Source organism: Sinocyclocheilus rhinocerous, unplaced genomic scaffold (genome assembly GCF_001515625.1).
Source record: "Sinocyclocheilus rhinocerous isolate Xijiao unplaced genomic scaffold, SAMN03320098_v1.1 scaffold480, whole genome shotgun sequence".
NCBI lineage: Eukaryota > Metazoa > Chordata > Actinopteri > Cypriniformes > Cyprinidae > Sinocyclocheilus > Sinocyclocheilus rhinocerous.
This window is the reverse complement of record NW_015655401.1, coordinates 934,722-949,779: the sequence shown is the minus strand read 5'-3', so window position 1 is coordinate 949,779 and position 15,058 is coordinate 934,722. Positions and strand designations below refer to the sequence as shown.

At 40.2% G+C, this 15,058-nt stretch overlaps 1 protein-coding gene across 1 annotated transcript in view; it reads left to right on the top strand.

Annotated features, from left to right (window-relative positions):
• Positions 1–15,058, top strand: part of LOC107718105 (chromodomain-helicase-DNA-binding protein 7-like) — a 109,198-nt gene that overhangs the window by 38,237 nt on the left and 55,903 nt on the right. The window contains exon 3 of the mRNA XM_016525057.1: positions 7,173–7,594. Coding sequence (XP_016380543.1) covers positions 7,173–7,594 — 422 coding nt within the window. The remainder of the gene's footprint in view (positions 1–7,172; positions 7,595–15,058) is intronic.

The window sequence follows — 15,058 nt, the reverse complement described above, 5'->3', positions numbered from 1 at the left end:
TCCGGCTTTGATGAAGGTCCGCCTTCCGAAAAACAAAATGTGTTGTGATTGGTTAGCTGTCCCAGTGCGTTGTGATTGGCGAACAGCTTAGACGGTGTTTCAGTACTGCCCCGCCCCTTGCTCCGTCTTTCAGCAAAAGCTTTTTGGCGAATCCGGCAGGCACTGTACTCCTCATGTTGTCCTGCAAACTAGAGGTCTGCTACCCGACCCGAGCCCGACGGGTCCCGAAATACTTTCGGGGGTCGGGTTCAGGTTAATGTTTAATGAATAGGTTCGGGTCGGATCATTGGAGGTTCATGGTGTCCTACCGCCACCTACCGGACTGTATCTGTCTGTCTATCTGTCTATCTATCTATCTATCTGATTCAGATTCAGATTCAAGTAGCTTTATTGGCATGGTAAAAAAGTATCTTTACATTGCCAAAGCATAGAAACATTTAAATAGACATTTAACACGAATATACATAAGAAAAGAAGTATATAGAATATAGAGTCTATATATCTGTATACAGTAAAATGATGGTACTAATAAAGAGACAGGAGAAGGACTGGATCCTGCCATGTCAGTGCCTTGTCTCTCAGGTCGTTCACAGCCTTGTTAAAGTTTCCTGTTACTGATGTTTATTCCGAGGTATGTGTAATTTTTAGTGTGTTCTAAGGGCTTGTTGTTTAATTTGAAACTGTAATTTTGGTATTCGTAACTGGTCTTTTTTTGGAATATCATAATTTTAGTCTTTTTAAGGTTAACTGACAAGGCCCATGTCTGACAGAAGGTGTGCAGGAGGTCCAGGTGCTGCTGTAGACCCTCTTTTGTGGGTGACAGCAGCACTAGATCATCCGCAAACAGAAGACATTTAACTTCAGTGTCTAGTAGGGTAAGACCGGGTGCTGGGTACTGTTCTAGGGCTCTTGCTAGTTCATTGGTGTAGATATTGAATAGTGTAAGGCTTAAGATACAGCCCTGTCTCACGCCACGACTCTGAGGGAATATGTGCTGCACTCTTTCCTCTCAATAACGAAATAAACACACAACAAAAATGACAGCGGTGAGAAAACAGCAGTTAAGAAATCATGTGATCTTAGCTTTGTGGATAAGTTTGCACCAGCTCTCCGGTGACGTCACGTTTATTTAAATAGCGCTTTATATGATAGATTGATTTAAAACAGTTTTACGGTCTTAAACAAGAAAAAAAAGTCTCACAGTGTCAATCTTGCTTTCAGTTTGAATTACAACTTGATTTTCTGCTATAAAGCAGCTGTCCAATGTGGAGCTAGCTAATGATAGAATTTTTTTTTTTAATGAATGCAAAAATAAATGCAAATAAATAAAAAATCATTAGTGATAGTTTGATTTGTGTAGGTTAAAGCATGATCTAGCTCTGGACTGCTTTGATTACTATAACACTATAAAGGCTTTTTCACACCGGGACGAATATCGCACGCGATTATCGCCAACGTTTAACACCTCTTGACTAAACAAAGGGCGCCAATGTGAGTATGCACGTGCAAAACGCGAGGCGTAAAAGCGTAATTTTTTAATAAACGCCTCAGGCTCATTTTTTTTTTTTTTGAAGCGCCGCGTTAAAAACTGGCCGACCATTGAGATTGGCGCTTTTGTTCACGTGCCTGGAGCTGCTGAAGTTACAGTAAAACACGCCTTGGTGGTGCTCAAGCACAAAAAGGAAAGCGCCATCTAATGTCAGGGAGTGAATTTGCACATTCACTCGGCTCTTTGCCAGCGAAAATCGCTTGGGTATGAACACAAGACGTCGAAAAACGTCGGCGATAAGCGCGCGTGATAATCCTCCCGGTGTGTACGAGGCTTAAGGTGTTTTAAGAGAGCTAATTTTGTGAATAAAATAATTTATCGAAAATAAAATGTCTTGGCACTTTTTGTCCCATATATGACTTACAAAAGGAAATGTTAGGCAGAATGATGCATCATTCAGTCAGTTACTTTATACGGTTAATTAAGGCCCTGTTTACACTAGTCCATTTTCATTTTAAAACGGCGATCCTTGTCTACACTTGCGTTTTCACTGCGTTTCAGAAACGTTCTCCATCCACACTACACAACCGAAAACGCAGGTCACATGCAGGTACAACAATGATCATTGATCACAATGATCACAAACGCAGAGCGAATGTGGGAAGCCACGCCATCATTTTCAAAAGTCTCCATTTTGGTCAACCCCGCAACGCAACCCTGGAGTTTTCAAACTACAACGGGGTGTGCAGCGTTTTTGAAAGTCTCAGTTTTCGAGGGTCGAAAACGCCGGGGGTGTGTAAACAACAGGTGTAACCGTAGCAAAAGTTATGCGTTTTAAAATGAAAACGCACTAGTGTAAACGTAGCCTAATAGTATAGTAATACAATTGTTTGACATTCACTTCAAAGTGATTACCTTGTTTTATTTATTAGTTAGATGATGTGTAACTCAGTATTTTAACTAATTGTAAAAGCAGAATAATAGAACAAAGCCTACTGATTAATTGGTTAAATCGACGATTAGTTAATTAATTGGCGTAATACTCAATAGATTAATCGTTTATTAAAATAGTTTGTTGGAGCCCTAGTTAAATAACACATTAAACTGAAAAAATAATCACCTGCGTTAAAGGTATAGTTCACCCAAAAATGAAAATTTGATGTTTATCTGCTTACCCCCAGGGCATCCAAGATGTAGGTGACTTTGTTTCTTCAGTAGAACATATTTGATGATTTTTAAGTCCAACCGTTGCAGTCTATCAGTCTTATAATGCATGGCAATGGTAACAAAATCTATGAGAGTAAAAAAAACATGCACAGACAAATCCAAATTAAACCCTGCGGCTCGTGACGACACGTTGATGTCCTAAGACACGAAACGATCGGTTTGTGCCAGAAACCGAACAGTATTTATATCTTTTTTTTTTTGTTTTGTTTTTTTTACACCTCTAATACACCACTATGTCCAACTGCCTTTGGGCGCGCGCACGGCTTCCGATGCGTGAGGTGTGTATGCGCTCTGGCGTAGTTTACGCAAGCGCTGGAAGTGATCTCTCGCGTGTATACGTCACTCATTGTTTAGAAACAAAGTCACCTACATCTTGGATGCCCTGGGGATAAGCAGATAAACATCAAATTTTCATTTTTGGGTGAACTATCCCTTTAACGCTAATTTTAATAACAGCACTAGTGCATACATTTAAAAAATTGACCTCACAATTCTTAGTTTCATAACTGATCTTGCAGTGAAACAGCAGACTACTCTGGTGATGTATAACAGACATCTCCAATCATTTAGTCTCCGTGTCTGGAATGGATGTATTCTTGAGTCTATAAGGTAACAATAATATAACTAGAAAGTAAAGTTCGAAGATGAACTTTGATGTTGGCTTGGCAGCTGTGCCGGCGCAGCCTCAGGGGCAAAAGAACCAGAGTACTTGTGTATCCAGCATCCTCGAGCTAATGCTCATGTGTCCTCTGATGATAATAGCTTTCTAGGATTAAACATTATTTGGATAATTGGTAAAAAAAAAATTCTCTTAATAGCCCTACTGTGTGTTAGACCTACCTGAAAAACTAAAAAGCAATTTATTTCATTTGTAGGCCTATCGTGATTTTTTTTTATTTGTGCTATCATTAGTAATTTCTTTATTTGTTCTTATTTTATTATTAACTGCATAGCCTCCTTGTCATTTTTTTTTATTCAATTCAAAGTTTTAAATCAAGCTATCTCGTGCTACTGCAACAAAATTACCCAGCTGTAAAATCAAAACTTTGTTTAATTACCATTATAACTAGCTATCTCACAATGTTTACATATGAATAAAAGCCTACATTAAAATCTGTCATATAAATTGGTCTCTTCATTAGAAATTAGCCTACTGATTGCCACCATTGATAGACACATTTCTTTTTATAATATTAAAAATATCTGTATGACATTATATTCTGCAGTTCTTCCCTGTTGTACCGAATATCTATACTTTTCAAATTATCATATCGAAGTTAGAAATTCAAATATTGTGACAAAATTAATTTTGTAGGGTGCCACAAATTTGTTAAAATTTCCAAAGGGTGCCGCGACTAAAGAAAGGTTGGGAGACACTGATTTAGAAGATGAAAACCAAACAAAGTTAAGTCTGACACAGGGAAAGGGACCGATGGCCGGCCAGCCGGGGTTCGTCTTTATTTAAATTTATGTGTGTGTACTTCTAACATGTTTGGTTGGTAAAATAAATGTTGTAAATTCAAATCAGAGCGTCTTCCGTGTCTGGAATGGATGTATTCTTGAGTCTATAAGGTAACAATAATATAATAAGATAACCTTGAATGAAATGGGTTTGGCTAAAAGAAAATTTTGGTTTCGTCTATACTACTAGTTACTTATACTATATTGACTGGGTTAAATAGAATTGCATTACTAAAAAGAGACTAAAATACAATTTTCATTGACTAAAACTAGACTAAAACGTCAACAGTTTTCGTCGACTAAAACTAGACGAAAATAGTCATGGATAATTCTGACTAAAATAAGACTAAAATGCTCAGACTTTTAGTTGACTGAAACTTGACTAGACTAAAAAGAGTATGAACGTGACTAAAACGAATAAAAACTAAAATGACAGCTTCACACAAAGACTAGACTAAAACTAAAATTAAAACAGGCCGCCAAAAACAACACTAGTCTTAACACTGATAATTTCTTACAAATGACTGCAAGCTCAATATCAGATCTGCCTCCAATCAACAACCGATGCATAAAACCAGGTTCCCGTCCCTACATTTTTTTTAAACAATCTGTTTTACTCTGAAGTTTGTCACAATATGAAAGAAATAATTTGTCAGTTCCTTTACATCATGACTTTATCTGTTTTAGACTTGCTGAGACAACATTTATTTTAGTTGTCTCATCAAATTTCTGAAACCTGCAATGGTTTTAGAAAACTATTTGGGCAGGAACATAAATTGCATTCATAACCAATAGTTCAAGTTCAAGCCCTTATACTTGAAGTTGGCATGAGGTGAGTCAAATGTGCTGTTCACTTTCTTGCACGCCTCAAGTTATCAAAGAAACAGACCCCATTTGCACAATTTAGAATGGACAGCACTCACCTCGCGCACTATTAAACACCAGAGCTGTGTCACTCATGGAATATTGAGAGGTTTGATGAGAAATAAATGAGTGTGACCTTTAAGTAGAGCAGTGCTTCATCTGAGGGAACAGACTCTTCATTGTGGCTCCAGTCAAATTGGTACCAAGCGCAAGTGTTCACAGCATCACACTGGGCTTTAAGAACTAAAATAGAAGTGCATATGGGAATGCATGAATGTATGCCATGTTTATGATTCCTTTATTTCTTATTTAGTAGTTCATGCAAGGTGCCAGCCTTCTGAGACTCTCTGCTGACAGCAGCTGCCTACCATCTTAGTGGTGTCGCACTCTCTCTGGGTCAGACGCAAGCAGAACAGTACTTCCTAAATGTTCAGCATATAGCCAGGAGGGTACGGTTGTATGCTTGCACTTGCTGTTCTTTAATTTGCGCAAACGAAATGTTGTAAAAGGAAGTTGCAACACAGAATGGGTAAAATGGCATGTGCATAAATGTTCTAGTATCTCTGTCTGGCTTTATGATATTTGTGTTTAGCCCTAACTTGCCATTTTCATTGTCCATATTTTACATCTTCATTGTTGTTACAGCCTCAGAGCTTTATAAATTCATGTGACACAGAGATCGGGAAGCCTTTGCTATACTTTGGCATCCTCAAGCGTTTTTATTCTGTGGGAGTTTTATTTGGAGTAGTTAGCTGCTAGTAAGTAGCTTACAGTATCTAGGTATCAGTGCCATAAATTTGTAGCTCATTTAGATTTGCTCTCAGCCAGAAGCAGACTGAAGTTCAACAGCAGTGAGCAATGAATCTTGAAGAAAGTTTAGCAAGGGTTAGGCTCTGTGTCTCGGAGCCAGCTTTTCATCTGATGAATTGGGTGTTAATTCATGGGTTTGCCCTGCAAAAAGCCTGCCGTGCTAAGCCGAAGTGCAGTGCTCCTTCAGGGAGTATTTAGCTCACCGAGTGAGCACTTTGCCTGCTAGATTAACTGACACGTCAGTCTCTCCCTCCGAGAGATGAAATCCTATATTGAACATATTGTATTCTGGACTGCTGCTGTCAAATTAGAAATGCAGAGAGTGCGTGCGGTAGGCCTATTGTCATTCATGCAATTGATTATTGGGGAGGCTTGGCAAGAGGAGAGACATATATCCGTTAAAGTGGCGGCTGAACACTCGCTGTTCCAGCTGCTCTAATGATCACCGTTGGACTGGGTGTTGGGCATTTTCTGTGACCTTGCCACTGTTTGGCATGCATGGTGCACCCTTATTTCTCATGCTGTTGTTTACAGGAAATATGCATTTCATCACCACAATGATGTGGTTTACAAAGTCTTTTGTTTTAAAAGCAAAGTGCATTGTATGCAATAAAACTCCAGACTTGAATCAACACATGGCTTATAGAGAATACACAATATTCTTCCTGATTTGCCAGGATGGAAACTGATTTCACCAGGCCAGTTTTTTTGTGTGTGTATGCCTTTTGAAAGCTGTAGCATATTGCATAAAATTTGCTGATGTCTAAAACAGAGGCATTTATGAAGTATAGATGTAATTTATTAGTGTCATAATGCCTCAGTCCCATCTGCTGCAGGGACTCTGGGAAGCTGGACGCTTAGCACAGCTGCCAACATGTTTCCTGTCAGTCTGTCTTTGCCATGAATGGAGAGGGGAACAGAGATAACTGCAAGGAGAGAGGCACAACCATTGCTGCGTTAATTCTGCCTAGCTACAGCTAACACTGGCACTAATGTGAGCAAAGGGAATCAAACCAAGTAACATGGCATGCCTCAAGGGCCAACAGCAGCAGAGGCAGCTGTTTGAGTACGTTAAAATGTGATGCGTTTATTCACTTTTCCCCCACTTATCCTAGCTTTTCTGGGGGTATTAAAAAAAATTTGCTACTTGATATATGTGGTTTTGATCGATGAAATGAAGCAGCGATGCCATGAGCTTTGTTTGGCTTCTCTGTGGCTGAGATATGCAAAAATGCAAGAAGGAAATCCTCTATAAGCCTTGCTTCTATTTCTTCATTCTTTGTACTAACACATCTCCCCGTCTCTCTCTCTTCATCATCAGCATTCTCCATCAGACCCTTCCCTGGAGATGATAACATCCAGTAAGACACCTGCTTCGGGCCCTAACCTCCAACCAGCCAACTGTGACATACAGCAGACGGAGAGCGAGCTCAAGCCAAAGAAGAAGAAAAAGAAGAAAGCCAAGGCAAGCGAAAGCCAGGAGGGTAAGGACATCAGCGGTGAGGCCGGAGGAGAGGCAGCTTCTCTGATGAACGAGGGAGGCTCTCTTATGACTTCTGTGGAACAGTCTGTTGTTGAAAAGAAGAGCAAAAAGAAACCAAAGGAGAAGGAGCCCAAGGAACCGAAAGAGCCCAAGACTCCTAAAACCCTGAAGACTCCCAAGACACCCAAAGAACCTAAGGAACCTAAGGAGAAAAAAGTGAAGACTGTCACCCCGAAGCCTAAGAGCTCCAAAAAGTCCAGGTATGCGAAATTTGAGCCTACTGTAGCCTTTAAAATTCATAACATGTCTAAACTTATCTAAATATCTAAAATTTAAACTGCATTTTAGAAGGTTTAAATGTTGCAAATGTGCCCCATATTTACGTGAGCTTCCAAATGTGAGATCTTTATTGTATCTACCTCCTTGTGAACATGTGGATGGAGTCACAAAGCCTCATGTGATCATCTGGTTCACTGAACTGTAGATATGTTTAGAATGAGTTGTTTTCTAGGTCTGGTACAAGCTGATGGTGCAGTATCAGAGTTCAGTCAGTTCAGAGTTGTCAGGGGTGTTCTTTTTTTATTATGCTTTTGAGACACAAGGAACTTGATATTGTGTAAGACTTGCATCTGCTTTTTTTGCTTTGAATTGCAAGCGCTAAACCACAAACTTGACACCTTTTTGATAAAACCTTCGCTAGTTACCTAAACTTCATTCTGGAGGTCTGCGAAAAGTTACTCGCATCTCATCTTTGCTGGTAATTTGTTCTGTGAAGAAGTCATTAGTCATTTTATGTGTTGTTAATACTGCCTAAAATAATGTGTTGTCTATACCTTTTCTCTTCTGGATACAGTTCACAATAATGGTGCTTTAAATGATGCACCCTTCCTTTTTTCCTTTGAGCCCCATCCCCCTCAAAAAAGAAAGAAAAGAAAATGCATCCATCCTGAATATGCAGAACAAGGTTGCATGGCCATTTTTCCTCTAGCGGAGGTAGTAACATGATCCGGCTGAGGAATTTGTCAGCCTTCCCCCTCCTGAGCCTAACCTCCTCCATCCCCCCCGTCACTCCTCCGCCGCCGCGTCCCTTTCACCCAGAGGAAAAGGGCCGGCCCAAAGCAAGCGCATCTGCAGCACAGTGCCAGACCAGTAGGTCATCTGAAGGGGGAGGAGGGACGAAAATGTGTGCGTGTTTGTGAAAAAGGAAAAGGGGAGGGGGGGATATCTCCATTCAAAATGGCACCTAATGCTAGTTAGTTCACAATGCTGTCTCATTAATCGTGCCGGCCTGAATTTGACCAAATGTGCTACAGAGCTGGATGTGTGGCGCTGGTGAGCCCCTGTGGATAGTTTTTAAACTGTGTGGCCCCATTTCTCAAAAGGTGGGCTGCATATAGCACATCTAGCATTTGATGATTTGTCAGCCTTCCCCCTCCTGAGCCTAACCTCCTCCATCCCCCCCGTCACTCCTCCGCCGCCGCGTCCCTTTCACCCAGAGGAAAAGGGCCGGCCCAAAGCAAGCGCATCTGCAGCACAGTGCCAGACCAGTAGGTCATCTGAAGGGGGAGGAGGGACGAAAATGTGTGCGTGTTTGTGAAAAAGGAAAAGGGGAGGGGGGGATATCTCCATTCAAAATGGCACCTAATGCTAGTTAGTTCACAATGCTGTCTCATTAATCGGGCCGGCCTGAATTTGACCAAATGTGCTACAGAGCTGGATGTGTGGCGCTGGTGAGCCCCTGTGGATAGTTTTTAAACTGTGTGGCCCCATTTCTCAAAAGCATATAGCACATCTAGCATTTGATGTGAGTATGTCATTCATTTCCCTTCCCCCATCTCCATTTGTTTGTCTTATCGGCTCTTTTAACGTTTTCCTTGTTTAGTTACTCTTTTCATGCAAGTAGAGTATGGGAAACTAGGTTGGACGTTAAAAGTCTTGGCCTCGTGTCTGTTGGCGTTATTATCTGACAAAGTACAACTATAAATAGTTATTCTCAGACCACACCCAGGGTAAATTGTGAGCGTCTGTGTGCCCAGGTTTGTTTTCCATATACACACACAGCCATCAAACACTTCAGAAAGATCCCTCCTCAGTGCTGTATTGCATGTGGCTCTTTTCCCTCATGAGAAGACTGTTTTGCATTGCAAATACACACCTCTCACTTTCAATTTATTGGCAGTTTCCCAAGCAACTATAGCAAAGCCCCCATTTTAGTCGGTGGGGTTGTTTTCTAACTGCATAACCACCTAACCTGGGTGGGCAGTTCTGTTGGCCCTTTGATTTCCATCTCATGTCGATGCAGATTGTCTTTCTCTTTCGCAGATTATCTTAGCTACATCCTGTGCACTCAGATACGAAAACCACAACAGTCGCGGTTGCATAGGAAGTGCTGCAATGTGTGTGTACTCCAAGCTCTTCGCTCGCAGGACCAGCGTGTCTGTTTGCTCACAAGTCTAACTACAGCACCTTTACGCCAGACTGCTTGCTTATTTGTCCTCAAACAAGCGCCTCTGCCTTGTCTTCTCTCCAGGCTCTAGTGGAAAAAAAAGTTGAATTCTGTGTGACATTGAACCTCAAAGACAAAGTGCAGAGAGGTGGATGGCACAACAGAAGGAAGGGGCCAAGCATCTAACTTTGTCCACCCTGTTTGTTTAATCCTTCTAAGACTAGCAGGCCTGTCCCACCAAGGCTTGGGAGTTTTCAGTTCCTGTGAAGCCTTGTGTTGCTGCTTTGGTGATCAGACAGGCCACCGCCTCAAAAGAGTGAGCGAGTGAGACGGTGTGGTGAATGGATTCAAGAAGTGTGCCGAGCGCTGAATGCGCAGCCACTGGGGGACAAGCAAGAGTGAAGACGCACATTGCCGTCCATCAAAGCCTCCCTCCTTTAAACAAAGAGCGCCCCTTATATTTTCTGAAATATTGTTAATCTTCATCGCTCAAAATTTGAAGGAAAATTAGCTGTAGGTATACCACTGTTCTACTAACATGTTTGACAAAATATCCAAAGCATTTCAACAAAAAAAAAAATTATTTTGTGGAAAACACCGTGATCAAAATTAGAGAACAGTAATCACTGTAGTATAAAAGAAGATTACAACTAAAATTTTGGAGGGTTACAGCTGTCAGAAATTAGTAGGAAGTGTAGAGGCCCTTGCTTTGAATGACTTCAGCACATCTGAGGCCGCGAGACATCACTAGTTTCTCTCACTGCGCTGGTGTGATCTTGGTCCACTCTTCTTCCACTCTCTTCCATAGTTTGTTGACTGTAGTGGGTTTTGTAGCCATAACTTTGTCACCACAGATTTTCCAGAGAATTTCAATCAGGAATCTGAGCCAGCCATTTCATTATTTAAATGTTTTCAGCTTCAAGGAAGTGATTTACCTGTTTTGCAGTGTGACAGGAGTATTAACTTGCATGAAAATTGCGGGCGAATTGTGAGATGCTTGCAGGAAAGGAAAGGCATGTTGCTGCAGGAGGTTCTGATAAACATTTGCATTCACTCTGCCATGTGTCTGTATAAGAGGCCCAACTCCTGCTGCAGAAAACATCCCCCAAACCATGACACTTCCTCCTCCAGCTTTCACAGACTTCTTTACACACTTTGGGTTCAGTCTTTCCTCAGTTTGACGCCAAACAGTGTTTCCCACCGGACCCAAATAAGTTAAACTTGCTCTCATCACTAAAGTGAACTTTAAACCAGTTCACCTCTCTCCACACAACATGATCCACAGCAATGGTGAGCTTAGCCTTTTCATTCTTTCTGCTGATGAGAGGCTTGGTCACTGCAGATTGCACTTTCAGTCCGACTTCTCTTAAACATCCAGAGACAGATCCTTACCCTGTTCAGTGCTGAACTGGCAAGCAGTTCCAGCTGCAGTGTTGCAAGAGTGAAGACGCACATTGCCGTCCATCAAAGCCTCCCTCCTTTAAACAAAGAGCGCCCCTTATATTTTCTGAAATATTGTTAATCTTCATCGCTCAAAATTTGAAGGAAAATTAGCTGTAGGTATACCACTGTTCTACTAACATGTTTGACAAAATATCCAAAGCATTTCAACAAAAAAAAAAATTATTTTGTGGAAAACACCGTGATCAAAATTAGAGAACAGTAATCACTGTAGTATAAAAGAAGATTACAACTAAAATTTTGGAGGGTTACAGCTGTCAGAAATTTGCAGATTGCACTTTCAGTCCGACTTCTCTTAAACATCCAGAGACAGATCCTTTCCCTGTTCAGTGCTGAACTGGCAAGCAGTTCCAGCTGCAGTGTTGAACCGATTCCCCATTGAAAGTCATTTCCAAGCACATTATCCTGTCTTCTCGTGCATTTGTTTTGCGTGGACGACCAGCTTTTTTGGGATACTTGAATGAATTAGTGTCATTGTAAATCTGCAGGATTCGAGAAATCACCGATTTGGAAAGACCTGCTTCTCTTGCAGTGGCTGAAAGGGTCATCCCTTTGGCCTTCCTCTGGACATACTTCTGTCGCAGGGTTTCAGTCACCTTAGAGCTGCTAGCCATCTTGCAATATCAGTGAAAATTGGAGGAATACTGCCTGTTAAATAGGGTTTAGTGTTGGGTGATATGGTAATTTTTCAAATAGTCATATCGTCAGCCTGTGAGATTGACGATACACGATATTATCGTGCATGGGTGGGGCAAGAGAGAGACTCTGTACTTGTCATAGCATAACTATTTGGTGTTTTAAACCGTGCGGGTGAGCGAGAGTGAGCCTATAGAAGCACCAATAATCAAAGTAATATACTTTCAAACATACTGATAAACTAACATTTTAAATATAAAAATACTGTATTTAAAACGGCTAGTTCATATATAGTCGGACACAACTGTCATACCGCGTGTCCTGTGACAAGTTTGCCACATCGGCGCACAGACGTTATCAGTCTAAAAAGTCTGCAAAATCAGTCAACGGTGAAAATCAATAGTAGATTTAGTTTAAAGACCAACAGTTTAACACTAAATATTGGACATAAATGAACTTATAAAGTATTTAAAACAGGTAAGTTCATATATTTGGAGTAAAGTTAAATTGAACGGATACATCGGTCATACAGCGCTCCAGACCACGAGCCCAACGCACCGCCACAGAAACAAGAATGAGATGCGTTCTAACATAACTGTGGCATTAAACTCAGTTAGTGAGGGCCCGGTTAAAATATTGCACATATATAGGCCGTTCCGATTACTTGTTAAAGTGCAATGAAATACCTTATATCAGCAGACGATGTACGTCTGTTTGTGGTTGGAGACTCCTTCACCGGCTACAGGCTTTAATCCTCATTTGCGCGCGCGCGTGTATGTGTGTGAAATGCGGTGTTGAAGTGAAATAGCGGGGCAATTTGATAGCCGAATTATAATAGGCTAATCATCATCATAATAATAATAATCATCATCATTATTATTATTATTATTATTATTATTTAATACATAGGAGAATGAGCCTAATATCGTCTTGACTATCGACAAAGACATCTGCTATCGTCGATACACGATACTATCGTCTATCGGCACAACCCTAATAGGGATTGTCATGCAATCAAGGACATTAGCATCAGGCGCCAGATTAACACCAATAACTTGGCGGTATCTGACAGTGTTCTCTAATTCTCTGTGTTCTCTGTAAGTTCTTTTTCAAATATCTATAAGTTTTTTTTTTTATACTGTGCTTCAGAATACAATTCATGAAATATGCTTAAGCTGTCCTTCTACCCCTGTTAGGATAACTTCGAAAAGGACTAAGCAGTGACCTTGAAATGTAAGAAATTACAGGTTCTCTAATTTTGATCACTGTATGTTGCTTAGTTTTTGCACAAGAACAATGAAACAAGTCGTGTTTGTCACAGAATGTCTTTGTCTCTGTGCAGTTGTGCTCTTAGTAATAAACCTGCCTCCTCGGTGATGCTGGGTAGTAGGGCTAAATGATTTTGGAAAATAATCGAATTGCAAATATTATTATAATTTTTTTTTTTTTTAACCAATATTGCGATTGCGGTTTAATATGCAATTATTTTTTCTTTGATTTGTTGCCTAAAAAGAAGAAAAATAAAGACTGACATCTTTATTTAACCTAAATCTGTAATTTCAGTCATTTAATTTGTCATATAATTCATATATGAGTGATCTGCCTGCTACTGTATTTTTCTCTGTGCGTCCATCTTCAGCGTCTCTAGCCTGTGTTAGCGGGCGTTTACATACTTCATATTTTCACATAAATGACATTTTGGAAAACGATTGCATTGCAACGCAGTTTGTGCAAGTCCAGAACTGAGACGAGTTGCAATAAGATAAAAAGCAGCCGGTTGTCGATCGCGTCAGTTCCAGGGGAAGCTCCTTAAGTTCAGCCATCCTACACACACGTGACTGACCGCTCGCTCGCACCAACAGGAGGAGGAGGGTCGTGTTACTCTCTACACTGCACTCAACCTGAGGGATTCCTACACTTTCAGTCTTTGAGGAGACATGAAAAACAGCGCATACCGCAGGAACGGTATAACGGAAAATATTAGCGGTTTTGAATCAGTGAAATGTTCAAATCGCGGTATACCTTGAAACCGGTAATCGGCCCATGCCTACACACTACTTTAGGTAATTCAAAGTCACTGTAATAAACATGTAAACATGTGGACTGCACTAAACACTGTCTGTTAACTTTAGACCAGTGGTTCTCAAACTTTTTTTGGTCGCGCCCCCCTTTAAACCTATAAAAAAATTCTCATTTTGTATTTTCAGAAAGTTTTGGAATATTTTTCCTCTGCCCAAATTTGTCATTACCGAAACACAGTAAAATATAATTGAATAAGAAGTTATATTGACCTTATAAGATTTTGCTTACATCTACCTTGTAAATATATTTTTTGCTATTTTATTAAGTTTTCAGAGGTAAATCAAGAATTGGCTACAATTTTAACAATATTTCAAGTGTAATTTGAGATTTGTTGTGTTTTGAATTCAATCTTTCTTTCTAAAAGGCAAAAAGTTGGTCATACTGATTTCAAAGTTAAGGATTCATTAGTTTAAATATATATTGAACCAAGCACTATCATAACATCTTAGCTGATGATTCAGTATGCTTTATTTTTGACAAAACATCCCATGTTTCGGTAGTGACAGTAATGTGACCACATCACATTACAGAATTTTAACTTGCTTACTAAAACACTACTACAACCATACTAAAATACAAAAAATTTGCATAACTGTACTAAAAAAAAATTTATTTCCCCCCAAATAAAAGATTGTGTTCCCTTTTGTCACTACCAAAACAATGATGACTGTTTCGGTAGTAGGGGTGGGCGCTATACCGGTATGAATGTGACTACTGGTATTGTTGTTCCATGATATGGATTTTGCAATACCGTGGATACCGTTATATAATTCATGTAGTTCATGAATTCAAATTTTGCATTTATATTATTTTGTTCAATTTGGTGTGCTTTGCAAATTTTAACAAATGACGATAAAGAGTCGAGGCTGAAAGTTTTTGTCCTCCGTGTGCAACGCCGTACTACACAGGCATTAGTAATCAGACACATAGAGCATCGTAACAGACCAAATTAATAGAGCACAAATCGCCTACTCCAGTGGTTCCTAAACTGAGAGGCGCAGCAAGGCTGAGGGATAGTGTACAGTCAGCAGATTATTTTGCAAAAGAAACCTCTGCAGGGTGATAAATACTACACTGCGTAATTTTCCCGCTTATCATG